This window comes from Cottoperca gobio, chromosome 1, assembly GCF_900634415.1.
Source record: "Cottoperca gobio chromosome 1, fCotGob3.1, whole genome shotgun sequence".
NCBI classification, from domain to species: domain Eukaryota; kingdom Metazoa; phylum Chordata; class Actinopteri; order Perciformes; family Bovichtidae; genus Cottoperca; species Cottoperca gobio.
This window is the reverse complement of record NC_041355.1, coordinates 20082148-20109656: the sequence shown is the minus strand read 5'-3', so window position 1 is coordinate 20109656 and position 27509 is coordinate 20082148. Positions and strand designations below refer to the sequence as shown.

General features: G+C 40.7%; 2 protein-coding genes across 7 annotated transcripts; one reads left to right on the top strand and one right to left on the bottom strand.

The window, feature by feature from the left end:
* Positions 1 to 1575: 1575 nt before the first annotated feature.
* On the bottom strand, positions 1576 to 9955 carry c1h4orf33 (chromosome 1 C4orf33 homolog). Of its 6 annotated transcripts, none has more exons than XM_029437348.1 (6): positions 9741 to 9955; positions 5028 to 5221; positions 4077 to 4137; positions 3948 to 3999; positions 3652 to 3851; positions 1576 to 2260 (listed from the first exon to the last, which is right to left on the bottom strand). In XM_029437348.1, exons 2-6 carry the CDS (start codon positions 5206 to 5208, stop codon positions 2164 to 2166), a joined length of 591 nt encoding a protein of 196 aa, XP_029293208.1. In that variant the 5' UTR covers positions 5209 to 5221; positions 9741 to 9955; the 3' UTR covers positions 1576 to 2163. The 6 variants fall into 6 exon arrangements, with proteins under 6 accessions (XP_029293208.1, XP_029293193.1, XP_029293227.1 ...); XM_029437333.1 differs by lacking the exon at positions 9741 to 9955 and adding an exon at positions 6845 to 6974; XM_029437367.1 differs by lacking the exon at positions 9741 to 9955 and adding an exon at positions 6435 to 6524.
* On the top strand, positions 5954 to 27509 carry sclt1 (sodium channel and clathrin linker 1). Its single transcript, XM_029437310.1, is given in 23 exon segments — positions 5954 to 6203; positions 6396 to 6443; positions 7749 to 7816; positions 10368 to 10420; positions 10541 to 10613; positions 12846 to 12901; positions 13203 to 13338; positions 14674 to 14727; positions 14729 to 14797; positions 14993 to 15058; positions 15833 to 15903; positions 16630 to 16720; positions 17515 to 17606; positions 17925 to 18102; positions 18275 to 18373; positions 22032 to 22103; positions 22236 to 22310; positions 22450 to 22592; positions 22727 to 22919; positions 24652 to 24848; positions 26231 to 26309; positions 27003 to 27098; positions 27205 to 27509. Coding segments are annotated over 22 exon segments (2055 nt in total). The 5' UTR covers positions 5954 to 6203; positions 6396 to 6409; the 3' UTR covers positions 27265 to 27509.

Below are 27509 nucleotides of genomic sequence, written 5' to 3'. Positions count from 1 at the left end.
CCTGATTGTGTCTTACTGCGCCCAGAAAGATGTGTTTAGGTCAACATTTTATGAATTTAAGAGCCATGCTGCATTGTGGAATACAATGTTCCAACTCCATGCGTGCATGTGAATAGTGTGCCGTATGGTGGCAAGGCACCGCAGGCGATGATAAGGAGGGGGCTTAAGCAGTGGGCTCTATAGACCTAATCACTGCACGCATTTCAAAGGCGAGGACGCCAATTAAAAGTGATAGGGCTCAATATGGGCTTTGGGGCTGCCACAGCGAAGAGCAACACATCCAACATGAAAATCAATCAGCCCCCCGTCTCGTGGTCAGGAGAAGCGGTTTGCCAGCCAGTGATCCGAGAGGAACCTCTGATAAATACACAGGCTCTACAAGGGGCTGTAGCAGGGGCGAGGGGGGGGGGATTTGCAGGGTCATGGAGAGAAGACAGAGATTAGTGAGTCCCCAATCATCATGTGTGTATGCCCGTGTGTGTCGGGGATCAGAGGGCCTGTGATCTCAACTCGTCTATAAAAGTAGGTGGAAAAGTAAGTAAGGGAGACTTTGATATTTATATGTATGAGGAGGGATGAACTGCAGGGTGCCAGGATGAGTCAATTTTATATTCCAAGCAGCTTTAACCTACTTTATTTAATTTGGTTTGTCATTAGGAATCCATATGATATAATCATTTGATATGATAAGACAGTCCCAACCAGTTCTCTTCCCAACTCATCCCATACGTTGAGCTGTGAAGCCTTTGAGGCAAACTCCAAAAGGGAGTCAATCTCCATTGACCCCAATGTTAGAATGCCCAGCTTTACAGCAGCATTAAACATGCTCACAGCCGTTTACAAAAAACGGTTTGTCTCAATAGCTAATTTCCTTTCATGACAACTGTACGGGCAGTGAGTCTTCAAATAACTCACCCAATTTAATTATATTAAGGCTTAAAGTTACCTATTATTAGCTGCTTGGAGTGACGGGGGGGGACTTCTCAGGTGGCTAACCGCTTGCTGTCTGCTCTTCTGCATCACCTGGACCTTTGGTGTCACTTTTTAACGCATTGGGTAACCCTTGGCGTCACTTACGAATAGGCAACAAAACTGCTTGGTTAGGTTTAGCAAAAGATCGTGGATCGGGCCAAAAAGTATGTTACGTACCTGGGAATGAGGCTGATATTCCATGGTAGGCAAGTCAAAGGAATAATACTGTATGTTTTGGGAAATAAGCTTAGAAAAGTTTGATGACAAGATTTCTCCCACCAATTCTCACGTCTGTACACTGACTATGGAGCAAGAGCCAGAAGTCGGTACTTCACATTGCTTACACATTGTTGCATCAGTACTAACCATCTCAAAATGTCCTATTTAATAATATTTTAGATGATAGGCTTCTTGTGTACTTTTTCTAAAGTAGGAGTTTGAATGAAGAACTTGTACATGTTATGGAGCATTTCTCCACTGTGTACAGGTACTTTTACTTAAGTAAGTGCTTCTTCCACCACTGCAACCTTCTCACATAACTTTCAGCAATTTCTCAAAATGAAGAACTCTGAAACATGATCACACATCAGAAATACAACGCACTTCACCAGCAATATGTAAACATATTTAATTGCAAAAGGAAATAAATTTTAAGATGAATGGTTACAAAATGATCCATATACAGTAAAAGCACTAAGAAAAAAAGCTTAAAAATGTATCTCAGAAGAACAGATTTTCCCCTTCAGTGTATCATTCGTGTGTGTGTCTTTTAACAGTCAGGGCAAAGAATCACAAGAACCTGCCGAGGTTTTTCTCACTGCAGTGAAACTCACAGGCTGCACAGCAGCTGAATGTCAAAGCGAGCATTCCCACCATCCTCAGTTTAACTGCTGTAGGTCACACTCTGCCGAGGCAAAGTGAGGCGACGTCCAATACCTTGTGATGTGTGCGTGACTGTGTGCATGTACAGAAGTGTGTGAAGGCTAATACGTCCCGACAAGCTGATAACACATTTGGTGTCATATTGTTTGGCATTATTAACTAAAAAAGATTGATTGCCCCTTTGTTCCCTGTCAATGAGTGTTTGTACTGTTGCTCTCCTGCCGGGCTGTGTGTGTGTGTGTGTTTGTGCATGTGGGTGTGTGCAAGAGAGACAAAAGGAGAAAGGGAAAAGAGTGTTGTTTTAAAAGCTCATGGTTTTCCAATCCACAAATCAGAGCTTGGCTGGACCCAACCTTCTCCCATGATGCTTTGCAGGCGGAAATTTTGGAAATACTCCAGGCGGTGGCTAGGAGACAGAGAGATAATTTAATCTATAAATTTGCACAAAACAGTCACATACACACTTGCACGGTTATACACACATATACTGCGCATCTCATTACCTCCCCCAAGGAGGTCATGTTTTCGGCTTGGCCTGTCAGTCTGTCTGCAGGATTACGGAAAAGCTACTGGCCCCATTTTCATGAAACTTGGTGGAAGGGTGTAGCATGGGCTAAAGAAGAACCTGTTCAATTTTGGAGCGGATCCGAATCACGGTGCATATACACAAAATATTTTTCACTTTCGTTACCATTGTGGATAGGGTATTTAAGCTGCATTCATGTGGTGTCGGAAAAATTTAATAAAATCATGTGAACAATAGAAAGTCGGCGACAATGTTGGTACACGACTTGCCAAGTTGACGGCATATTACGCAAAAACATGGCGGAAGAAAATAAATGTTGGGTTGATGGCTCTGAGCAATAAAATACAATAAATCTTCTTTGTACCGTTCATGTTGTTTCCACATTAGGACTTAAAGCTCATGAACACACTGAAGCTGTTAGAACGACTTCCCAACTCAGGAAATGTGACAATACGAGGAGCACGTGAATTGGTTTTGCGGACATCTGCACTCCAAGTGCTAATCTAGTTTTGTGTGTTAATACCGAGCCAGGTGTTGGCTAATAGTTAACTAAACTAAAAAGTGCAAGCTGGCCTGTCAACACGTTGTCATCCAAACTCGTCTGGCTGCAAAATATTAAAGATCCTGATTTCCAACATTAAGATCAGTTTACTCATGAGAAGTGCAACAGCTGTAAAATGTATTTTCTGCCTCTGGAGGAAGATCTCTAAAATCTGAGACAATACCTTGATGTCAACAAAATAATCCTCTTGACAGGGTTCCTGTGGCTCCTTAAAAAAAAAAGTCTAAAAAGGCATTGAATCATTAATCTAAAAATAACGCCTTAATTGGTCTTACAATTATTTCTAAATATATTTTTAAAAGTCTTAAAAATGACAGAATTCATGACATCATTTTTGTTGTAATGTTGGATTGTAAAATAACTCAAAAATAATTTGTAACATCAAATAGTTTTTCAATAATGTATTATAAATGCCTGTTGCATCAACATCACGCAGATCCACACAGCGGAAGAAGTGTAACATTGGTCTTAAATTACATTATAAAAGTATTTTATCTCATTTGGAATACATGATGTCACCAGGGTTATCTTGGCTCGGAAATGAGACTTTCAATTTGCAACAGAAAGATTTGTTACAATCTGGGTGTGGAGTTTGAAAGACGCGAGCATTTGCCAGGAAGGGGAAGTTTAACGAAAAACACCGTGGAGTTTCATTACGGGATCAAGTGTTTTTGGACCTTGACTCATACTTTGGACTGGAATTACTCACAAGTTGGGTTTTTGGCCCTCCACTATCTGGTCCTTGGGGATGGGGTAGAGAGCCTCATATGTACGCTTCTCTCCTGATCCATGGATGGCGTAGGAGTTCATCTTGTTGATATTGGGAGGTAAGTATGACCAGGGGAGGAGAGCCTCACCCATCCACTTGTCCCCTTTGATCGTGGCATTAAACACCATGGGCAGTTGTTGCTGGAGAAAGCATTTCAAGACATAAAGAAGAAAGACTTAAACACTTAACTTTAACTACAGCTGCCTCCTTAAATATCTCTCTTGCTTTCTGCCTACCAGGAACGCATGGCCAACTCCTGACAGCAATAATATCAGTTGCTGTCCATGCCTGAAATGAAAACACAGTTTGTATGATTGTTTTAAGACCGTGAACATATGTCGAGTTAAGTTTAGCTCTGTACTTACGGACAAAACTCCACTTCTAGGTAATCGACTGTAGTACTATCGAGGAAGAAGCACTCCACAACTGCGGAGATGAAGAAGAAAGATCAGTTAATCAAAAATAATAATTAGAGTAATTTGTTTTGAGTTACAGCTATACATTAACTTTCAAATAATATATGAAGACCAGCACTCCCGGTCACCTCGCAGCATGTTCATTATCTACCTAGATTATAATTGGGTTGGTTTCCAATCTAATAAGTAACATTAATGAGGTCAAATATGTAGGGCTCATTAACCGGAAATCGAACTTACTTAAGGTCAATTAGATAGGATTGTTATTACTCAACCTCATTACAGGGTTTAATTGCTGTGTCACCATAATAATGATAATGCAATTACTATTATGGCCTCATAAACTGAGCTCGTCCCTCATCTCTCCAACCTCATTGGACTATTTTCATAATTTTATCTCAGCTTTTCAAGTGGCCTAAAATTGCATCATGCATAAAGACTAAATCACTAAATCATGACTGCAATAGCAACGGTATGACAAGTCCAACTATTGGGGGGTGGGAACCATGAAAGCAACACCTGTACAATAATTAGACATGTAAATGAATGAGATTCTGAGATGCTGGCAGATCCTTTCAAAGATAAACTAAACTAAGCTGACTGTCTGCAGAGTGGTATAGATCTTTTCACCTAATGCTCGACAAGAAAGAGAATAAACAGTTCCTAAAATGTTGAACTATTCATTTAATTAGTCATGCATTCAAACTGTTTTTAAACATTTGGTAAATAAGTTAGAAATCTTTCTGTACTCATAAGTGACTTCCACAATCACTTTACTTCCCCCTTTAGCTCTTTCTACAGATGTATTTGTTATATGTTTAGGAAGCTGTGTAGTGCAGTACCATATATAAAGTATATGATACAGCAATGTCTGAGCTTCTACCTTCTTACTGCACCCACCTTCATAATTCCAGAGTCCAGGGAAGGGCTCACTGGGGGGTCCTGCAGGACCTGCTGGGTCATTGAAGAAGGGGCCAAACATCTCTATCTTCAGCCCTCCTTGCCCAGGAGAGAAATTGATCCTGATAGGGTCATGAGTCACAGGATCGCTATCCCAGGTGTGCTCGATCAAAAACTGCATTCCCGTAACAGGACTGAAAGAAAAAAAATCAATCAGAATGAGAATCTGCTATGTGACATAGTGACACAGTGCAGCAATAAATTGCAAACTTACAGAGTTTCACAGCATAGCAGAATATGGATAAGTGTCAGACACAGAAGTTCACGAGTTACCCCCATGATGTCAAAGCTCCAAAGACTCTGGGTAAAATACTCTCAACTGTGTAGCAGCCTTAATATACACCCTGCTCGGCTCTTTGTTATCAGATAAGGTTAGTGCCTAATGCAGTTCTGATACTCTAGTAATAACTTATCAAGATAGTAAAATGTATTTTCTGATATGAGAAACTTAACACTATCAAAGTGAACTTACTTGTGTCCAGGATGTGGTTTTCAATTCTTAACAAATTCAAAAAACTATCCAGAGGACGTTGTTTACCAAAATAATTCCAGTAATTTTAGCATAACCAAACTCTTATTTTGTTAGCAAATCATGTGACCTAGAGCTAACACTATCCAGCAACTCGTATATCAAACCGCGCAAGCTCGTCAGGGTGAGAAAATAATACCTTTCTATTTGAAAATCTTCATATATATATAGTCCTAAATCTGACTAAAAGAACTCAATGTACTGATTGGGATTTCCGGAATTGACATATCCTTCAAAATACGTATATCCGACTGAAACTTCCCGACACAGAGCGGAACCTTTTCATGTTCCTGTTTAGACGGAATAACTTCTGCGGTGCACATCTTCAATGCCATTGGTTATCATTTGTTTACTTCAAAACAGACGGCGGAACCCTAATGTTATGTACAAACCCCACTTATTGTTTTGTATTTTAAAGTACAACAAGTCCAATAATACATTTATATAACCTACAAGTGTCACTTTTTTCTATAATTTTTTTTATAGTCACAAGTTAGCCATTTGTTTAACAGCCCATATGGTTTAGTAAGCTAGCTAAAATAAGTTTAGCTCGGATTGATAACGCTAGTGGCACCAGGTAACCACAGGTAACGTTAACGCAAGCTACCTTATTTTTAGCAGCTTTGTAGCGTCGTTAGCGGACGGCATGTGTTTTTGACAGATCGTTAAAATGCTGCACTGAAATCTAGCCTTGAAAACGTTATAACGTTGAGTCTACAATGCAAAGGTAACGTTAGTTGTACTAGTTTTAACTTGCTAACTGTTTTGCTTTTGCCTAGACTGCACCTTGACCATGGAAGATGAAGTAAAGTTTTTACGTGATCAAGGTAAGGACACACTAGTCCGGTACATTAGAATTGTCCAGTCCAGAGCCGTCTCAAAATCCCAAGAGGTTTAGCCCAAGTGTTCAGATGAAGAATAATAACAGGCTGTACAGGCTGTTCAAAATGAACCACATATTTGAGCTGATTTTATAAATGGATGTCACAGTGTAGCACACATGTGTGTCTGAACCATTTTGCGTCAACATGAACATTTATGCTCCCAGGACCAATTGTTGACCCTGCAGTGTTTATTTGATATTATCCAAGATATTCATGACAGTGACACATTGAAGGAAACTCTCATGAACTTTGACATTTTTTTAATTAAATGCTTTTACTCCTCTGACTTAAAGTAGGACTAAATGTTCAGTCAAAATTTCAGGTTGGTTAGGACTCAAACTTACTCTGAAAGGCCGGATGAATAAATGTCTAGGTCTCTTTCCTCTATCATCTTTGCTGCCTTCTTGCATGCATGTCCTTGGTCTAATTTCCTCTTCTTTTTTTAAAAGTTTTGAATAACTCTGAACTGTAACACACCTCTAGCCTATGACTGTAATTGCTCTCAGCAAAACTGCTATAACTTGACTTATGAACTCAACTGGCAGCAAACACATCCAAACATTGCTGGATTTGCCAGACATTCAACTAGAGGTTAAACAGGCACCGCTAAGATGTTTGTAATGCTCTCTGCTCCTAGCTATAGTGATACCGTTTAACCCTTCTGCATCCCTGGGGACATTTTTGGCTTTTTAATGTTTGATCATTTTGGCAGTGGTAATTATTACGGCGTATATTTTGACAAAAGGTGTGAGGTTTTTTGGAAGTTCAACCTCAGCCACAATTTATGATCCTCTGGCCATTACGGCACACAAACAATCGTTCTATTACATCAGGCTTTTAATCTAGAGCTCTGCTTTCAAAAGTGTAGTTTTGACTTTTCAACCAGTCATTTCCTCATGTTCCCTGTGGGAACACATCTGCTAGTATCCTGGTTTCCACTAGGGGCATTGCTGCTGTATTATGGAGCACTGCAGTGGATAATGCTATGCATCAAAAGTGGCATTAGCTAAACAAACTGCCATTTTTAGGATTACAATTCTGAAAATGAACAGATATTTGGTATATAGGATCAGGCCTGAAATTGGAAAATAATATTAATATTTGATTTCTTTAAACCATTATTTGATGTGGACATTTCTCATAGAAACGCTTTTTTTAAAGTGAGGCTTAAGAGTCAAAAGTAGGACCACATTTGAATTTTCAAAATAGCAATTAATAGTGGAGCAACGTGTTTGTGTTTGTTTTCAGTCCACAGATTAAATTCTGCTCTCAGCCAGTATCAGGATGGGCACCACACTCAGTCCACATCATCTCAGGTACAAAGACGTCTATAAACTGCCAAAGATTAGTTCAGTAAACAACTTGTATTTATGTACACGGACCAAAAATATAAACGCAATACTTTTGTTTTTGCTCCCATTTTGCATGAGCTGAAATCAAAGATCTAAGACTTTTTCTATCAACACAAAAGGCCTATTTCTCTCAAATATTGTTCACAAATGTGTTTAAATCTGTGTTAGTGAGCACTTCTCCTTTGCCGAGATAATCTATCCACCTCACAGGTGTAGCATATCAAGATGCTGATTAGACAGCATGATTACTGCACAGGTGTGTCTTGTCACGATAAAAGGCCACTCTAACATGTGCAGTTTTATCACACGGCACAATGCCACAGGTGTCGTAAGTTTTGAGGGAGCGTGCAATTGGTATGCTGACGGCAGGAATGTCCACCAGGGTTGTTGTCCATGAATTCAATGTTCATTTCTCTACCATAAGCAGTCTCCAAAGGCATTTGATAATTTGGCAGTACATCCAACTGGCCTCACAACCACGTGTAACCACAGCAGCCCAGGACCTCCACATCCGGCATCTTCACCTGCAAGATCGTTTGAGACTAGCCATCCGGACAGCTGATGCAACAGTCGGTTTGCATAACCAAATAATTTCTGCACAAACTGTCAGAAAGCGTCTCAGGGAAGCTCATCTGCATGCTCGTCATCCTCATCAGAATCTTGACCTGACGACTGCGGTTCGTCGTCGCAACCTACTTCAGTGGGCAAATGCTCACCTTGGATGACGTCTGGCACTTTGGAGAGGTGTTCTGTTCATGGATGAATCCCGGTTTTCACTGTACAGGGCAGATGGCAGTCATGTGGGTGAGTGGTTTGCAGATGTCAACGTTGTGAATAGAGTGGCCCACGGTGGGGTTATGGTATGGACAGCCATATGTTATGGACAACGAACACAGGTGCATTTTATTGATGTCATTTTGAATGCCCAGAGATACCGTGACGAGATCCTGAGGCCCATTGTTGTGCCATTGATCCACCACCATCACCTCATGTTGCAGCATGATAATGCACGGCCCCATGTTGCAAGGATCTGAACACAAGTCCTAGAAGCTGAAAACATCCCAGTTCTTGCATGGCCTGCATACTCACCAGACATGTCACTAGTGATGGCAGTGTGATACTGAAGCTTCGATACGCGCTTCAAACTCTGGACTACAATTCCATAGAACCACTGCTTCGAAGCTTGCTTCAAATCACGTGACATATGACGTCCGAAGCAGTAACTGCTTCATTTCCTGAATGAATCACCGGACTGGTTCGCGGTCCAATCAGGTGATTCGCTGGCACTGCCTCGTCTCAATTCTGACAGGTTGAGACAGTTTTGAATTTGAGCGCCTCAACACTTTATAACCGCTCTAAACAATGCACAATGTGTGGGTTGTTGTCGTAGTAGTATGCGTTGTTGCTGTTGGTATTGCGTTTGTATTGGATCATTATGGAGCCAGCCGACTAGCGAAACAATTTCTATGCACGCCAGTATCATCTGTTCCTTGTGCGAAAGTAAAAAAAACAGATCTAAATCTGTTGAAATAATAATGTACATCCCACATAAAAATGCGCAGCCCCAGTGGTGCAGCTCGTAGAGCAGGCGTTCCCTCAATTAAAGGCTTGCCACAGCAGCCCGAGGGTCGAATCCAACCAGTGTCCGTCTGTTGCGGTTCATTTCCCTTATCTCTATCCAATCTTAAACTGTACTATCATTTAAAGCCTAATAAGCACATATTTTTCCCCCAGCACTCTCTTCTCAATAACACATACACACAATCATCAATCTTTGTTTTTAAATAGAACATGATATTCAGTCTTAGATGTGTGCGTCAAAGAATTTAAGGCAAAGATACTTTAAATCCACTGCAGCCTTGCACTTCGCCAGTAGAGGTCACTGTACCTGAAGCTTCGAGTAATGAAGCCATTTCCGAAACAATTGGCTGAAGTGTTTCAGTGCTTCACAAAAGCTTCATTTGCCCATCAATACATGTCACCCATTGAGCATGTTTGGGATGTTCTGGATCAGCATATACGACAGCGTGTTCCAGTTCCTGCCAATATCCAACAACTTCGCCGCCATTGAAGAGGAGCGGACCAACATTCCACAGGCCACAACCAACAACCTGATCAACTCTATCACATGTTAGAGTGGCCTTTTATTGACCAGCCTAAGATTACCTGTGCAGTAATCATGCTGTCTAATCAGCATCTTGATATGCCACACCTGTGAGGTGGATAGATTATCTCGGCAAAGGAGAAGTGCTCACTAACAGATTTAAACACATTTGTGAACAATTTGAGAGGAATAGAAATGTGTGTACATAGAAAAAGTCTTCGCTCTTTGATTTCAACAAACAAAAGTGTTGCATTTATATTTTTGCTCGGTGTACTTGACTTTGGTAGGAAATTATTCTACAAGGTGTATGCCATACACGTATGGGAATTTTGATTAATAAAAAGTATTTAGTAGAATCAACTACAACTGGACACCCCATGATGCTAACCATGCATCTCTTATGCTCATCAGGTTGAGGAGGCAAGACGGGCAGAGTCTCCTACACCCTGGATCTCAGATAGAAGGTCAAGCCAAATAAGTCTTTCATATATGTGGTCAAACACATTCCTGTAACGAGTCCGAGTTACGAGGACAACAACCTTCTGTTGATACGAGTGTGACGTTATTCTTTATCTGTGTTACAGTGTAATGGCTCCTCTGATAGCGGAGTATGATCGCCACGTGGATGAAATGACTGAACAGCTGCAGAGATATGAGGTGAAAAACACTAAAACAATGAGAGACTCGTTTAATTCAGACAGGGAAATTAAGTATTTTACAAACTCGCAGATATTCTATATCTGGACTCCATCTGTGCTATAAAGATACTGTAGATTTATTCTAAGGTAACGGGATGTATAAATATAAGCTCTTGGATTACGCTTGATTGAGTAGTAGAAAGAAAAAGACGTTAAATCATGGAGCTGAGAGATCTCTTGATGTGACCCGGGGATTTGTTTTAATGAGTAACATGGTTTTCTTTCTCTAAGGAACACTAATCTTTTATCAGGTTTTAGTTATGTGTTACTTTTCATAGGTACACAGCTGGAATTACATTTGATTACAGGTGCCCTAAAATGTAAAAGGATGGATGTAATATAATAAATATACTAATATAATAAATATCTGGTCTAATACCTCCATGTTTTATATTTTCAAGAAAAACAAAACAGACAGCCCAACAGATGGAAAAGGTCTACGTAAATCTCAGCTAGCCTGGGTTTGCTGAAGTGAATCCTATTTCAAACCTTAATTTACAATGAAAGCTAAGCTAGCACATGATGAGGAGGAGTTGACCCAATGTAACGCTCCCTCCCAAGAGTCATGTGTGAGCTCAATATCTAGTTCCTTCTGCCAATATGAGTACATTTTCTGAGTGGAATGTTTCAATGTGTAATATTTACAAGAGTTTGAAACCTAAAACCTTAAAACAATTAACTAACATTATCAACAGAGTGTAACAGTGTTGACATTAAGTCGAAGAATCTATGTGTTGTGTTGCAGAGATATCTATTGAAATGAGCATGCTAAGCTAATGACTAGCATTGCTCCATCCAGTCTTGTAATACCACTTGTTCCTCTAGAGGTGATAGTGAGTCTCTGTAGCTGCAGTCTGCCCTCAGTGCAGAGAAGAAGAAGCTCAGCTCAGGTGCTCAGGGTTGTGTCAACATTACATCCATGATCCCTGCACGTTTTTATAGTTTGTTTTGAGTTAATCCAAAGTGGCATAAACGAGAAAACGACTCGCAGCATCGCGAGATGGACAGATAGCACTGATTTAGCGGACCCCTCGCTGGATCGTATGACCTTCTGTTGCTGCCGGTACACAGGTTGGACCCAGCGTTCAAACAGCCCGCTGTGACTCCCGGTGCTGGGATACACGCCGGCCGAGCAGCGGCTACATGCTCACCTCCGGGGAGGCCGAAGTATGTCAACGCGGAGGACGAAACAAAAACACGAGTTGTTCCCTCGTCTCTGCCGCCTGGACACAAGCCAACATACACACTATCAAAACGGAACGTCACACAGACCGTACAGGCTCCAGTGCCACACACAGATATCTAAGTTCCACGTGATGATGATAAGATAGCAGTGATATTCAGACTCTAGAGTTTCAGCAGTCTGCTCTAATGAACTGACTGACTCGCACAGGACTGTAGCAATACACAGTAAATATATCAATACTAATACAGTAAATATGACAAACTACTACTTTACTACAACTAAAATATAAACAGGCTTTTTAAATAACTGATGGTTTTGATGACTTTAGATTGTATGGACCCAGTTTACAGGTGACATACTGCCCTCTGTTTCTTTGGAACAGGTGGCTCAGAATTACACATTGAACCTTTTGCAAAGGTCGTCATAAAAGAATAATACTAGCCCCCTTTGAGCTGGGAGGTTAGAGTTTAATATATTTTCTCAGGCGTGTTGAGGTGGAAGAAAACCATAACCTATTGGAGCGAGGTAAATTATATTTTTGATGTAGTTCATCGAAGCTGGGAAATGTGTCATTTTTAAATAAATCCTCACAACATGCAGACCTACATCTTTCCGCTTAGAAAAAATGGAGTTAAGGGAGGGAATAGATGGTTGCTGAGAGGTCCTAATATGAATGTGCGTTAAATTTGTAGTGACTTGGACGATAGAGTTCAAGGTGTAACACGATGGTTTTATGGGGAGTGATGAAAGCTCTAATAGGGGAAGTGAGGATGAGCAACATGCTTGAGCCTCTAATGAGCACCAATTATATTCTAGCATATAAAGTCAAAGGGATATTTTCTGTATATTCGCCGCCTCATAGTAATGGATTAAACCCCCATCTCTCTGTTTCTTCAAAGACGCGCTTGACTAACTATGGGCTGTTTGCCTCCCCAAGAAAAAGACTTGGAGAAGTCTTCACTAATCAATAGCACTCGGTGTTTGTCTCCTTGTTTGAATCAACAGGCGCTGATGACGGATGTCAAAGTGAAGTTGGAGAGGGTTGTCAAGGAGAACGAAAGGTAGAAAATTCCCCTTGTGGCAACATATGGAGATTGGATACGCAAGAGGAGACGATCATTACCCACATCAGTCAACGTCAAGCAAGCTATATCGTCAGGACATGTTCTTAGAGAATATCAGATATCAGTTGCTTGTTTCTTATGATGTATACGGTTGTATCTGTATGTCACAGCTAAAATAAGGCTGACAGTCCGTGAGGAGTTATTAATATTAGTTTGGTTGTTAGTTAGTTCTTTGTTAATCAATGCAATTTGACTGCATTACAGCCAAATAAAGTGTTTGCACTGCAATCTTTGACAGGCTGCATGCAGAGCTGAGGGAGTCTGTTGAGAAGCAGCTTCATGCCCTGCCAGTGGCTCCAGGAGGGGAGGGCAGCACGCTGGAGGAGGAAGCAGTCATCAGAAACCTCCAACAACAGGTCCAGCTGTGTGATCAGGTCCGCATGTGTCCATATGTCTCAACAGAAGTGGATTAGCTCCACATTTAGTTGTCTTACTGGGAGTTACATGAGATGTTAATAGGTTTTTATCTCTAGGGATTCAGTGGTGAGATAATTATTTGTTCTTTCAAGGTGTGTTTTTTTATCTTTTGTCATGAAAAATAATGAATTTCGACTAATATACCACATCATTTATTGTTCACAATAACCTAAGTATAAACTCAGAAATATGAAAGAAGTTAAACCACAATCAAAATCTCAATAAAACTTTAAAGCTGCACAAAACCAATAAGACCATAAAAAACAGAAATAATCAGGAAAACCCAGAACTAAAAACAGGAAAAATAAATCTATAAGTAAGACAGAGGCAGAGAAACCAAACATCTGTTCACTATGAAAAACAATCAGAATAACAGAAATAAACTAATTAAACCTTCAAAACGAATCTATAACTCCCAAAATAATACAAATAAAAAACATCAAAATGTTCCAAAAATATATGGTGTTATGCAAGACTCTGTAACTGTACTGTTAAGCATTTACATGAAATGATCAACTAATATTACATTAGCACCATAGACGCGTATGAAAGAAGCGGACGTAGCCTCCGGATCTGAAGTGGTCAATGCGGATATGTCTTAAACCTGCATTCTTTCTAATGGCCAGCAGGGGGCGACTCCACTGGTTGCAAAAAGAAGTCCGGTCCTATAGAAGAAAATGCCCCGACTTCTCAGTTGATTCATTACCTCAGTAAACATTTTGCTACTGAGTTTATGTTCCAAATCTCTAGTTTCAAGTCTTCTTCAATACCATGATGTTCATCTTGTAAATTGCGACCTGTCAATCAGTATAGAGGCGTAGCAATGCGCATCCCTTCCCAGCTCCACCCTGTACTCCAAATATGGTCACTTCTGACTCCAAAAAAACAGCCAAAATGCCAAACTAGAGGCTTCATAACGGTTGTCCACAAACCACTAAGTGACATCAGGGTGGCTACGTCCACTTCTTATATACGGTCTATGTGTAGCACAAGTGGAGAAGAATCACTGGAGTGACTCAATAATGTGCGTCTTTACAGCAGTATCTAATTAAAGTTTGCTAACATTAGCCACCATTAGCCGCTGTGCGCCATAAGTAGGGTTGTAATAGCAAAATAAAACACCAGTTCTCTTTTACAGAGTCTAGCTCTGTTACCTGATGCTAATGTCTGTTCTACACTAGTCCTGATTCACTCATCGAATGCACAGGCATGGATGTAACCCGCAGCAAGTGAGCAAACGTTTTTTGACATGTACGAATGGACATGTATATGTTTTGCGTGTATTTGTATAGGAACGAGTGCAGGCCACGGAGATGTGGCAGACAGCAGCCCAGGAGCTGGACCTGCCTCCAGCAGACCTTCCGGAAGACCATCTCCGACGGACAGATCCACGACGCTCAGCGACAGCAGCTCAAGGTTCACTTTGTCCCACATTAACATGCAGAGCCAGCACATTATTAGCACATCAGCCATTCGCCACTAGATGGAGCCATTCTAGAAGTAATGAGGTTAATTAGAGCAGTTTGGCCTCAGTTAATGTTTGATATAAGCACAAGGTAATTACAAGCAGTTAACTTTTATTGAGTGCCTCTCCACCCCCCCCTCTCACAGGATCAGCTTGTTCAGTTCCAGCAACACACACAGAAACTTCAAGTGGCCAATCAGAAACTAGAATCGGTAAGTGATGGTTCATTAAAAGCGTGTTAAATTATTGCCTCCTAATTAGCCATGGGATCGAAATGCTGTGCACTTCTCCGAAATGAACCCTGCTTTAATAATTAATCTTGTAACTAAGTGAATCCCTTTCTAAATCACTCTGGTTGTTGGCCAGAACTGTCTTAGTTGTATAATGGACTGTGGGCTCGCTCGGTAATCCTCTCACTACCAGCACATAGTGTTACTGTATGCACTCGTCTCTCTCTCTCTCTCTCTCTCTCACACCTACAGTCACACATAAATACACTCACGAGTTTACACTCGTCAAACTGTTAAGGCTCTATTTAGACAGTCATCTGACAGGCTCAGTGTTGCGTGGAGATTTAGGCGCACAGCATATTGTTCATCTATTTATTTGCATACAAACCCACACACACACACACACACACACACATACACATGCGTGCCTGGTGTTTACTTAGGACACAATGCAGTGTGTGAGGAGAGGGTATACTGTATCCCTCTGATGCATTTTTAATAAGAGGGCAAGCCTTGGGCTTTCCCATCTCTGACTTCTCAAACAAGAAGTCTTTGTGAGAGCGATTGACTTTGTAAGCCATGAATGACCGACAGTCTCCTCAGGGTGTGTTCTAAAAGGACATAGGAAGTTTTGAAAGATAAGTTTTTAGGGGAAAGTTGGTTTTGAGATAAAGTTTGAGGTGTGTGTGTGTGTGTGTGTGTGTGTTTGGAGTCATGCCTCACAAATGGCAGTCTTGTCTCTCTTGCCACACACAGACTAACCAGCAATTCCTGACGACGGTGACGGAGCAGAGCACGGAGATGGAGGAGCTGCAGAGCCAGCGCAGGTAACTGAAGACATTGGAGATTCAGAATGGCGACTGCCAGATGTCTCGCTCTGTGAGGTTACTTTTACAACAATTTCCCACATTAGTTGTGAACTATCAATGCCAACCACCGGTTGCACCAGTAGCATCATGCAGTAAAACGGGTAGATGCAGTATGCGCTATTAGCTTGGTGTGAAACGGTCTCGCAGTGTTTAAACCAATGTTGTGGGGGGGAAAAGAAGGAATGTGCACGATATTTGCTTCATCAAAAAAAGGACTTTGTCAAAACATAATGAAAAATGCCATCCCCGTTTCTCAAATGTCTTGTTTTGTCAGTCCACAGATGTTCACTATAATATGATGTGAAACAGAAAAGTAGAACATTGTTATCGACTAATTGTTGCAACTCTGCATTGCTGTATATATGTATTATCTATTGTGGTTAAGTGCTCACTTCTAATTTAAATGAATAGTTCAACATTTAGAAAAAAGAACGCTTTGAGTTTTTTTGCTGAGAGATTGATAAAAAGATCAACAGCACTCTCATGCTTGTTCGGTAAGATGAAGCGACAGCCAGCAGCCGCTTAGCTCAGCGTAAAGACTGAAAAGCTTGTTCAGAGGTAACTAAATCCACCTGGGAACACGTCTAAAGCTCAGTAACCAAATAAGGTGACTATAAATTCAAGATGGCAGCCAGGTTTCTGTTCTCTCATTACTGTTGATCTCTCTCTGTCCTCCCGGTGAAGGCAGGCCAAGGCTGAGCTGAGGACGGCCACCGCCAAAGTGGACGAGATGACAAAATTGCTGCAGAATTTTCAGGACCAGATGCAGAGACGGGTGAGAGAAGATGAACAAATGCGCAGGATGAAAATATAGACAGGGTGCTCACGGTGATGGAAAACCTGGAAAAACAACATTTAGTCCTCTTTCACATGCGTTTGTGAATGTTCTCCCCGCGCTCTGTCTCCAGCGAGCTGACCGTATGTTCACATAGAGTTTGAATCTGATGTGTTGGTATAATACCAGGCAAGTGTACATCTAATATTTCATGGCACTCTAATGAGAGATACAACTTGTTTCGGTTATTAGAGGGCCGTGAAACATTAGATTACATTATACATAATGTAGGCTGCACACTTATGTTTCGCCTCATATATATATATATATATATATATATATATATATATATATATATATATATATATATATATATATATATATATATATATATATATATATATATATATATATATATATATATATATATATATATATATATTAGAATTATGTGCCTGTAGTTTGAAGTATTTTCAGTGAATATGAACATAACCAACTATTAAGAGATTTAAAAAGGTTGCGGTTTAATTTTCAAACAATAATTGACATTTGGAGAACAGTATCCTCTACAGTTCTGTTTGTGTACTTAAATGTTGTGAATGGTCATGGAAATGTTGTTATGGGTCCTTGAAAAGTAATGGAAAAGTTTTTAAATGTTTTCCATGAGAATGTGTTAGTGCCCTTTTTTATATTGCAGGAGGGGGGGGGGAGGGGAGAACTACTTGATCAGGACTGAATGAAAACACACGTGTGTGTGTGTGTGTGTGTGTGTGTGTGTGTGTGTGTGTGTGTAGGAGGAAGATGTGGCAGAGGCTCAGGGCAGAGAGGACGCAGCAGACAGACGCCTCCAGCAGCTTCAGGCGGCCTTGAGCCAGCTAGAGGCCAGGTGAGCGCAGCAACAGCTCCTTCTGCAATCCCATTTTAATTTTCTGTAGCAGAGTTTCAATCGTTTATGACATTTATGCAGCATTATGAAACTCTGTAGATGTAAATTCTGACGAGGAGAAGGAAATGTTAAGAACGTCATCCTGTTTTACAGACTGGTCACTAGACATGATCACACCACGTTCTGTTTTTCAAATTGAGGCGGTGCATCATGGAATTGTAAATCAAAAATAACAGCGTCTCAGAGCCAGGCAGCGGTGCCTGTCTTTCCCCCCCCGCTGCAGGTACTCACTTTTCTCTAACCTTTCTCCATTGCCAGACTAAAAGCTGCGTCTCAAGAGGCTGAGGCAGTTCGCAGGGATCAAACTGTGTGGGAGAGAAAGGTGGGGGAACTCCAGTCACGTTGTACCACCCTCGAAGAGGAGAAGTATGAGGCTCTGGCCAAAGTTCGGGAGAGCGTTCAGGTGGCCGAGGAGGCCGCATTGCAGAAGGACCAGGTGACTTTCTGTCTTTGCCTCTCTTCCTTCCTATCACTTTTTCTTTCCCCATTTTTGTGTGTCTTTTCCCCCGAGCGAGCCTTCCCCTCAATCTGTTGAGCTGCAAGATCCTCTGACAATCGATCGTCTGCCGACTGAAATGTGTTGCTGTGTCTTTACCCTCTCCCTTCAGGTCTTGTTAAGAGAGAAACAGAGGACGGAGGAGCTGGAGAAGACAAAGGGGGCCATCAAACAGTTAATCCAGGATGCTGCAGTCCGCACCAGGAAAGAGGTGCGGAGTTACAGAATGCGATCGATTGTTTTAGTTATGGATTATCAGACAAAGGAACATGTTCCCAAGATGTTAGAAGACAAAGAAAACACAAGAAAACACAACAAGACACAAGATATTCAACATAAAAAAAAATCCTGAAACCCAAAAGTACGTCATCCCAATTTAAGAAAAAATAACTCCCACGACAAAGAACAGCGACAGCTAAATAGAAATTTCATTGCACATTTCACTATAAATCTGTTTCCGTAGAAGTGGATTTTAGTACTGAAACTCCCTGAAATAATGTTAGCTGTCTGGAATCGGCTTATTCTACTAAATGCCCTCCATGTAATTTGCTCTGTGTGACTAAAATCTGCTTTCATCGTATCATTACTTAAAAGCACTGAATGATGTCGAGATATTTGGTGCCAACTCTATACTCAAGTTCTCAAAGAAATTAATATCTGTAAAAATGACAGAAACCAGAGAATGTTTGATTTATAATGAGCCTTACACACAGGCACAACCTCTAACTGATGTACAGAGCCAAAAGCAAAGCGCTGCCCTTTCCCCCTGCCTAACCTCAGTCGGGGACACAGTGATTAATGCTCAATTAATGGGTGTTCTTCATCAAGCCCTTAAACTGTTTAATCCTGTTAATGAAGCCTGGTACGGCTGCAGAGCTGGCTGTCATCTTAGTCTCTGGCTGGCCTTCAACAAATGATCTTATTTTAGAGAGTCATTGCTGATGTGTTTGACTTTCTGTGAATTACAGACCTCACGTTGACTTCGCCTTTTTACCTTCCAGGACATTTCCTTTATGGAGGTGGAAGTTGAGGTTACACATTGCAGCCAAAGTGAAGCCATTTGTTCACCTTAATCTTCTCTCCCACTCATCTTAACTTGAAGTGTTGAGGTATGCATGTGTAATGAAGAATTCATCCTAAAATTGCTTACATTTGTAGTCAGACCTCAGATTTAGGATTAAAGTACCACTCAGATAGTTCTGCATGAGCGTTGGAGTTTCATAAAATAGAGGTGTTTCCACGCCCAGAGTAATCCACTACTCAGCCAAAAGGTACCATGTGGAATTTTTGTTGCTATGGAGCAGGGTTTCTAAGAGAGGTTTTCGTCCAATTAGTGTCTTAGGATGCTGGTGGACATGGGCGAAAGTGACACAAAGTCCTGCGGGAGATTACACGCTATTACCCGCTAATGGTGGATGTAACATGCCAACAAAGGAAAGGAAAATGAAGGTTTAAAAAAAAAAAAAAAAAAAAAAAAAAAAAAAACCAAGGCTTTGAAAACGTTTTATAAGGAAGGAAATACTTTTCACATAAGATAAGTAGGTGTTAGGGTGTGCACAAGAAGTTTTAGTGAGAAACTTAACCTTGTTAAAAAAAAAGAAATGGCACCTTTTTAAAGATGTGCATGAGAACAAACAAAACATGTTAACAAAAAACTGTTTTGTTTTGTTGCTTAAGAGTAATGAGTTCATTCTGATTGGACACGCCAAGCCATATGCGATCTATTTCAGTGACTGAAGGTCTTTCGCCTGCTACGGCCTAAAAAGTAATGACTTTCATCATCACTTACTATTTTCTGAGGCATTTTGTCTTTATTTTGATGGTGGGCAGTCGAGAGGTGACAGGATATGAGTGAGAGAAGGGGTGATGTGCAAGAATCGAGCTATTAAATAATTAAAATAGTATAAAATAGCAGATAAAATTGCAGAATTAAAATTGTATAAAAATAGCAGATAAAATAGCAGCCTTTACACATTCTTTGACATTTTCATAATCCCTTTGTCTGTACTTTCATCTATATTTGTTTTCGCAAATAATCCACATACTTTCTTCCTATCCCTGGTCTCTGCTTCCTTCTCCCATAACATAAACTGTCTTTTATATTCTTCCATTGTTTTCAACGCTTCAGATTTAATCTTTTTCTTACTTTCTTACTTCCTCAACACTAAATGATCCTACTTCAGGAAAACCAAGCTTAAAAATGTATGAAATCATATAAATGAGTTTAAAGTGGCTAAGATGAAAATATATAAAATATCACCATTAAAAGGCTAAAGTAAAGAGATATAAAATATCACCATTAAAAGGCTAAAGTAAAGAGATGTAAAATATCACCATTAAAAGGCTAAAGTAAAGAGATATAAAATATCACCATTAAAAGGCTAAAGTAAAGAGATATAAAATATCACTATTAAAAGGCTAAAGTAAAGAGATATAAAATATCACTATTAAAATGCTAAAGTAAAGAGATATAAAATATCACTATTAAAAGGCTAAAGTAAAGAGATATAAAATATCACCATTAAAAGGCTAAAGTAAAGAGATATAAAATATCACTATTAAAAGGCTAAAGTAAAGAGATATAAAATATCACTATTAAAAGGCTAAAGTAAAGAGATATAAAATATCACTATTAAAAGGCTAAAGTAAAGAGATATAAAATATCACCATTAAAAGGCTAAAGTAAAGAGATATAAAATATCACCATTAAAAGGCTAAAGTAAAGAGATATAAAATATCACTATTAAAAGGCTAAAGTAAAGAGATATGTTTTTAGCTTACTTTTGAAGATATTGAGCGAGCTTGCCTCCCTAATGTCTGCAGGTAAAGTGTTCCATAGCTTTGGTGCATAATTGCTAAAGGCTGCATCCCCAATTTTCTTTTGGATGTTTCTGGGAACATTTAATAAACCAGTCGTGGATGATCGTAATGTTCTTGGGGGCACATAGTTGATGAGAGAGTTGGCAGTGTAACTTGGTGCGGTTCCGTTTAAGGCTTTGTATACAAGAAGGAGGACCTTAAAGTCAACTCTAAAAGTTACTGGAAGCCAGTGTAGAGCGGCTAACACTGGACTGATGTGGTCTCTCCTCTTGGTTCTAGTCAGCAGCCTCGCTGCAGCGTTCTGGATGAGCTGAAGTCTCTCCGTTGGTTTTTTTGGAAGGCCGGTAAAGAGTGCATTACAGTAATCGAGTCGGCTTGAGATGAAAGCATGGATTAGTTTTTCAGCATCCTTTTGATTTATAAATGGTCTGATTTTAGCTATATTTCTATATAGCTATATAAGTGGAAGAATTATGTTTTTGTCACCTTGTTTATGTGGGATTTAAAGCTTAGATCTGAGTCACCAAGACTTGGGACTTCAGATTTCCCCTTGTTATTCAGCATCATCTCTCTTTTTGCTACAGTACCTACTAGTAGGATTTCAGTAGATGCTTATTTACACCTTGACCCCTTTCTTTCTATCCTCATACATTCTCTCTACCCTCTAATTTCAAACAATTATTGCTTGTTCACACATTGTCACTTTCTTTATCTGCCTTTTCTATTGCGCAAGATGTTTGGTATTGAAGGCTTGCTTCACACATTAGAAAACCTCATTCCTGAAATAATTGGTCTGCACATGAAGACCCTCGGAGCCTCAGTGGTGTTGACTAGTAAGTTTCAGGTGATTTAAATCATTTGAACATGCTGTCACAGTCAAAGCAAAAGTCTGAATAAGTTAAGTCGCCCACTCAAGTACCTCCTTTTCCATCTGATAGAGTTAGATCGAGATAGAGTTACTGTCTATCTGAAGGAATGCAAAGTGATGGCACTGCCCAGACCCCAGTAGTCATTTCCCATTTTGTAACTGTGATTTTTATCTTTAACAGGTGGAGAATGTGCGCAAGCAGTGCAACGTCCAAATCCACCGTATGGCCGAGGAGCTGTCTGCACTGCAGCTGGTAACAACCCGGTCCATTAAGGACAAATCTCTTTCAATATTACACAAAATCCTTTTTTCAGTCTCCACCTGTCTACCTTTTTTTTTTTTTTCATTGCGACTCTCCTTGTTCTCTCTCCCCACCTCTCTGTAGGAGTGTGCAGATAAAGAGTCTCAGATTGAAAGGTCCCTGCGAGAGAGAAAAGCTGTAGAGGAGGAGCTGGAGAAGGTATCTGTGAGAGTATCAGTGGAAACACAAGAAAGAAGCTGCTAAAACTCGCTCCACAGTTCAGATTACACACTTTTGTAATTGAGTTCGGGCAAGGTCAATGCTTGTTCTAGCGCTGCCTGTGGTGTGTTTGTTTTAGGTGTATAAGGAGGGTCGGGCAGAGCCAGAGTTCAGGAAGATTGACGCCCTTCACCAGAGGTGTCTGGACGCAGAGAGGATGAAGGACGACCTGAGCCTCACTCTGCAAAGCACACAGAACAGACAGAAAAAGATGGAACTGGAGTAAGAGCAACTCAACATATTCTTATATTGATCCTGAGACACTCACGACCGCAGGTGGTGGTGCCCATGTGGCTCCATCTGCTGCCGTCATCTCTCACCCCCTTCCTTTTCTTGATCCATCTGTCCGTCTGTAGCTACAGCGAGGAGCTCTCACGGTGCCAGGAGGAAGTGCGGCGGCTGCAGGGCTCTCTGGCTGCAACTCGGGACGAATGTGTCGGCGTCAGCGATGAGCGGCTACAGCTGCAACAGGAGAACTTGCAGGTCCGCAGGGAGATGGACGAGCTGCGCAAGGCTACCCTGCTGGTCCAAAAGAAGGCCAGACAACAGGTAACCTTATGATAGATAGAAAAGGAAGGACATAAAGGGCTCTCTACAAGAAGGGCCAGACAAGTTTAATAGATATCTCATTTGGGTTTAGCTGGTAAAGGAACATGAGGGGAGTGGAGGATTTAGTATTGCTCTACCATATAGTTGGGGGACTTGAGAGAAATAGATTAAAACAAGACTGAAAGTCTTCAAACATGTGCTGTGCAATATGGCAAACTTCAGACGCTCACAGTAAGTTCAACAAGGTGCTGAAGTCTTCTTAAGTAAACGGTTTGTACTTTTCCTCCCACACAAAAGCTGGTCCCCTTTTGAAAGAAAAATCTATCTTTTTTTTCTTCTACAGAAGTCTGCATTTGAAAGCAGGGTCCATCTGGTAGATGTTAAAGGGGTTGGGATGTTTTGAAGTGGGGTTGTATGAGGTACTACACTAGATGGCAGTTGGCACGCCCCCAATTTGGAGAAGCAGACATGAGTACCTGCACGGAGGCTCAGCAATGCACTGCTGTGGACGGGGAGCAGCAGCCGCCTAAAAGACGGCTACAAATCAATATCAGTACAAGAGTACGCTATATTTAGAATGTTCTCACTGCTTCACCTTGCAGTCACACAGACCTTTCTCACGGGGAACTGAAGCCGTTACCTGTGCTCTCTTCAAAGCCACCAGACTTCTTTTGTTGTGTGACTTTTGGTGTTTTTAAAAGGTTTAGTTCGAATTCACCAAAGTCTCACAATAACACAAACAAACCAAGGGATTAAGCCAGTGTAGACCAGCAACCCACGTCTTCTGCAAGGTAAAATGACTGTTTTGGTCAATGGAGTTTGGTGGCTTTGGCGAGAGCATATATAACTGCTTCAGTTTCCTCTCGCGCAGGGCTTTCTGGCAGCAAGGTAAAGCGGTAAAAATATTCTGAATATAGATATTTCATAGGATAAGGACCCGCTGTTGCCGATACAGGACAATTCAGGGGATCACCAAAGTCAATAGGATTCATCCTCTGGGGAACATGAATAGTCTGTAGGAAATTCCACATCTGTCTGTCCGGTAGTTGTTGAGATATAATCTGGAACAAACAGACTGACATTGCCATCCACAGAGCCTCAAGCATGGCCAGAAGAGTGGACACGATTGATGAAGCAGAGAGTCTGGCTCAAGCTCCGGAATACTATAATTCCCTTAATGCAACTCGATAACTTTAAATCCTTTCTGGTCTTTCTGGTATAAATATTCTGTCTCCAAGCCCAGGCTGAGATGACCCTGATGACTTTGTCAGGGTTCTTTTCTCAAGAGTCTAGAAAGCTCCCTCCCCAGCCAAAGATGACATTATACAACAGTATATCTTTTTGTTCGGGCTCAGAAGCAGTACTCACGACAAGTAAACTAGTCGTTATGTGTAAAAACAGTGAAGTGCCTCTGTCAGAAGAGTGTGAGAAGCAATATGTATTTTTGTTCAGCCTGCTGATCTGAAGTGTTTGCCAAACCGTTGGAAAGCTAGTACTGCAAGAACAATTTAAAGAAACTTGCAAAGAAGGGGCAAGGTTTTAGTAAAAACAGACAAACACTGATCATTTGAACACAAGTCATGCATACATGACTAATAATAATGATAATATTATCCAAAGATAACAACAACAACAGCGTTCATTTTAATTTGTTCTGACATAATAGGGCATGTGAATCTTCATCTATTTAAATGGTGACCTTATCCACCCAACTCTGCTGCCCCCCCTCCAGCTGTTACAGATGGAGCAGGAGTACAGTCTGAAGGAGCAGGGCCTTGACGCACGCGTGCAGGAGCTAGAGGAGAGCAGCCGAAGCTCCAGCGTTGATCTGACACGCCTCCTCACAGCACAGCAGAAAAGCGCCCAGCGCTGGAAAGAAGAGGCCAAGAACCTTGTTCAGGCCTTCGAAACTAAAATCACAGGCCTCAAGTAAGAACTTGTGAAAGCAGATTTAAAATGCACTGAGAAATGTGCTTGGGGGACTAAAAGGTTTGCCAGTTTAAATCCTTGACTTCTCAGAACATTATGATCAAAGTATATGATGACCAACCCCATGCTCTGTGTCTCATTGTGGGTTGTTTGGGTTGATACCATGTGTTACACAGATTTGGTGGCAAATTGATCAATTTGTGAGCAAATATTTTCCCCAAAATAAAAACATTAAGACACCAAGACCTTGAGGAAAGCCATAGAAAAATCCATGCAATGGTATGAAAAGCTTTTGACATTTGGAGATTTCTGCAAGACGCTGATTGTATGGCGAGCGCTTCTCTTCTGGAAACTGCTCAGAAACCAGAGGAAGCCATACATCCTCTGAATGCCCTGAGTCTCTAGTTTGTGTTTGTAACGCTGTGATTATGCCAAAGGTCACTGCAGCTCATTTTATACGGTGAGGTCAAGTCCAGGTCAAAATACAATGAAATGGCTACAACACCATCACACAGGAATACCATTGGGCTCATTGGATCCACAAGAGCTTTCTAGACATATCAAATGTGTGCGATTCCAAGACTGTTTATTTCTAACATGCAGAAATAATCAAATATTTAATTTAAAAATAGGTGCAAATAACATATTGTACAGCATGCAATCAACTGCATGGTTTCTGCCCCAAACGGCACAGGATTAGCATAAAGAGGACACGTCTATAGATTACTAGGTTATGTTGTTTCGCCGAGCCTGTTGCAGCCTCTGAAAGACAGTAAAATAGTCTGGGAACACTGGGTCCTGGGGCAGTTTAGGGGGTTAAAATAGAAGGGGAACATAAATGAAAAAGACAAGCCTCCTGTAACAGCATCTGTCAGGGACTTTGTAGGGTGTTTTCCCTGTGTAGATAAATGTGATGCATTGTGGCACTCCAAAAGAGCAGACGGTCTGAGCAAAGGTTTTCTGGTCAAATAAACCCTGTGAATCGAAGCGTACAAAGATAATCTAATGAAAAAAAAGTGGGTGACTGACATACTGCAACACTGATTTGATCCCCAATATGATAATTTAAAATAACATGAACATTTAGTACAATACTCTTTAAAGTGCATTAAAATACTTTGTTCCGATACTGCCTAAGGACCGTTTTTCATCAGTCCTCTCACAAACACTACATCAAAGACTAAGCAACAGCTAAAGTGGAGCAATAAAGATTTTGATCACAGTTGAAACAAAAATTGACTTACCACTTGAAGTTGTTTTGCCCTCAGCGACAGCTGTACTACACTGAGATGTATTGAAAATGTTGAAACACTTGAAAATACAGCTTTATACTTTTGTTTGTCTCTGTGAGAAGTGGCTTATCTCTTCTTCTTCAATTTCAGGGCCGAGCTGAGTCGGCAGAAGCAGCGTTCACACGAGCTGGAGATGCAGCTTGAAACTGACCATAATACTGTTGCTGAGGTAACACACATCCCTGCAGCTTGATTTCCAGTTTAGTGTAAAAGGGCGATGAAACAAAATTCTGTTCTTATAAGAGTCAATGTAAGATATGTGTCCTGCACTGTAGGAAACTGTCTTCTACTGTACCTGGGGTAGGGGGGCTGCCCTTTGCTGTTGAGGCTTGTTCAGCTGCTGTTATCCTCTGCAAATGTCAGGCCTCATTTGTAGTGTGCTCAGAAAAGCAGCTTCAAAAAGACAAGAAGCAGGAGGAGCATTTTAATAGAAAACTGCAACATTAGCATCAGAAGTGCCGAGTAGCATTACAAAGATATTTGGGGAAAGTTTTAATGTATGCAGTCTATGCTATGGACTTCAACAGAATATTTACCTGTCTTACATTTAATGCATGAACATGAAATTAATAGTGGTGATGTGAATGATGGGAGCAGACAGACCTCGTGTTTGGTCTGAGAATGCACAAGGAACTAAAACCAGTTTGGTTTGTTCAGTAGCAAAGGAGTGATGCCAAGTAATAATGTGAGGATCCACTCACAATGTCTGCCTATATATAAATACAGAGCCCACATTACTAACGGGCTGAAAAGGTATTCGGTAATGGATAGCAATAGTCCTTGAGTGCTGTGAAAACGTATTATCTTTAATGTAGTTGACTCCATGTCACTAATTGGTATGCGTATGTGTATGTTTGTGCAGTATGAGAGGCAGTTAGCAGAGTATCAAGAGAAGTCGAGTCGTCTCCAGAGACGACTGACACAAGCTGAACAAAAGGCGACTACTGCCACACAACAGGTATGCGTGCTCTTGCCTCGAAAATGAAGAGATGCATTTTTCCAGCGTCTTTGTTATTTAATTGATACTGAAATGTATCTGTTATGCTATATGTCTTTTTTAACAGCTGAGTATGTTGGCGTCACAGCGAAGAAAAACAGCCATGGTTGATCCAGAGACTCTATAACAGCGACTGTCCCTGTGCTCTAGGGAACATAATCATGTGTGCTCTTTTTGTAAATATGATATCAACATGTTGGCCAAAGGCATGAGACAACAATGTTGTTGTCAGTGCTCTGGTGATTTAAATAGCAACATTTTATTAATATGTACCACTTTTGGAAAATTGTATTTATAAGGATGTAATAATATCTAGTGTGTAGTATGTCAAATACACTTTGTTACAACGAATAAACACCTTTTTTAAAAGTC

Coding starts and splice junctions, on each gene's coding strand:
- c1h4orf33 (XM_029437323.1), bottom strand. CDS start 5,366: ATGGGGGTAACTCGTGAACTTCTGTGTCTGACACTTATCCATATTCTG. Junction 5,222..5,301: donor CTGCTATGCTGTGAAACTCT/GTAAGTTTGCAA, acceptor TTTTTCTTTCAG/TCCTGTTACGGGAATGCAGT. Junction 4,138..5,027: donor TGGACTCTGGAATTATGAAG/GTGGGTGCAGTA, acceptor TCATCTCCGCAG/TTGTGGAGTGCTTCTTCCTC.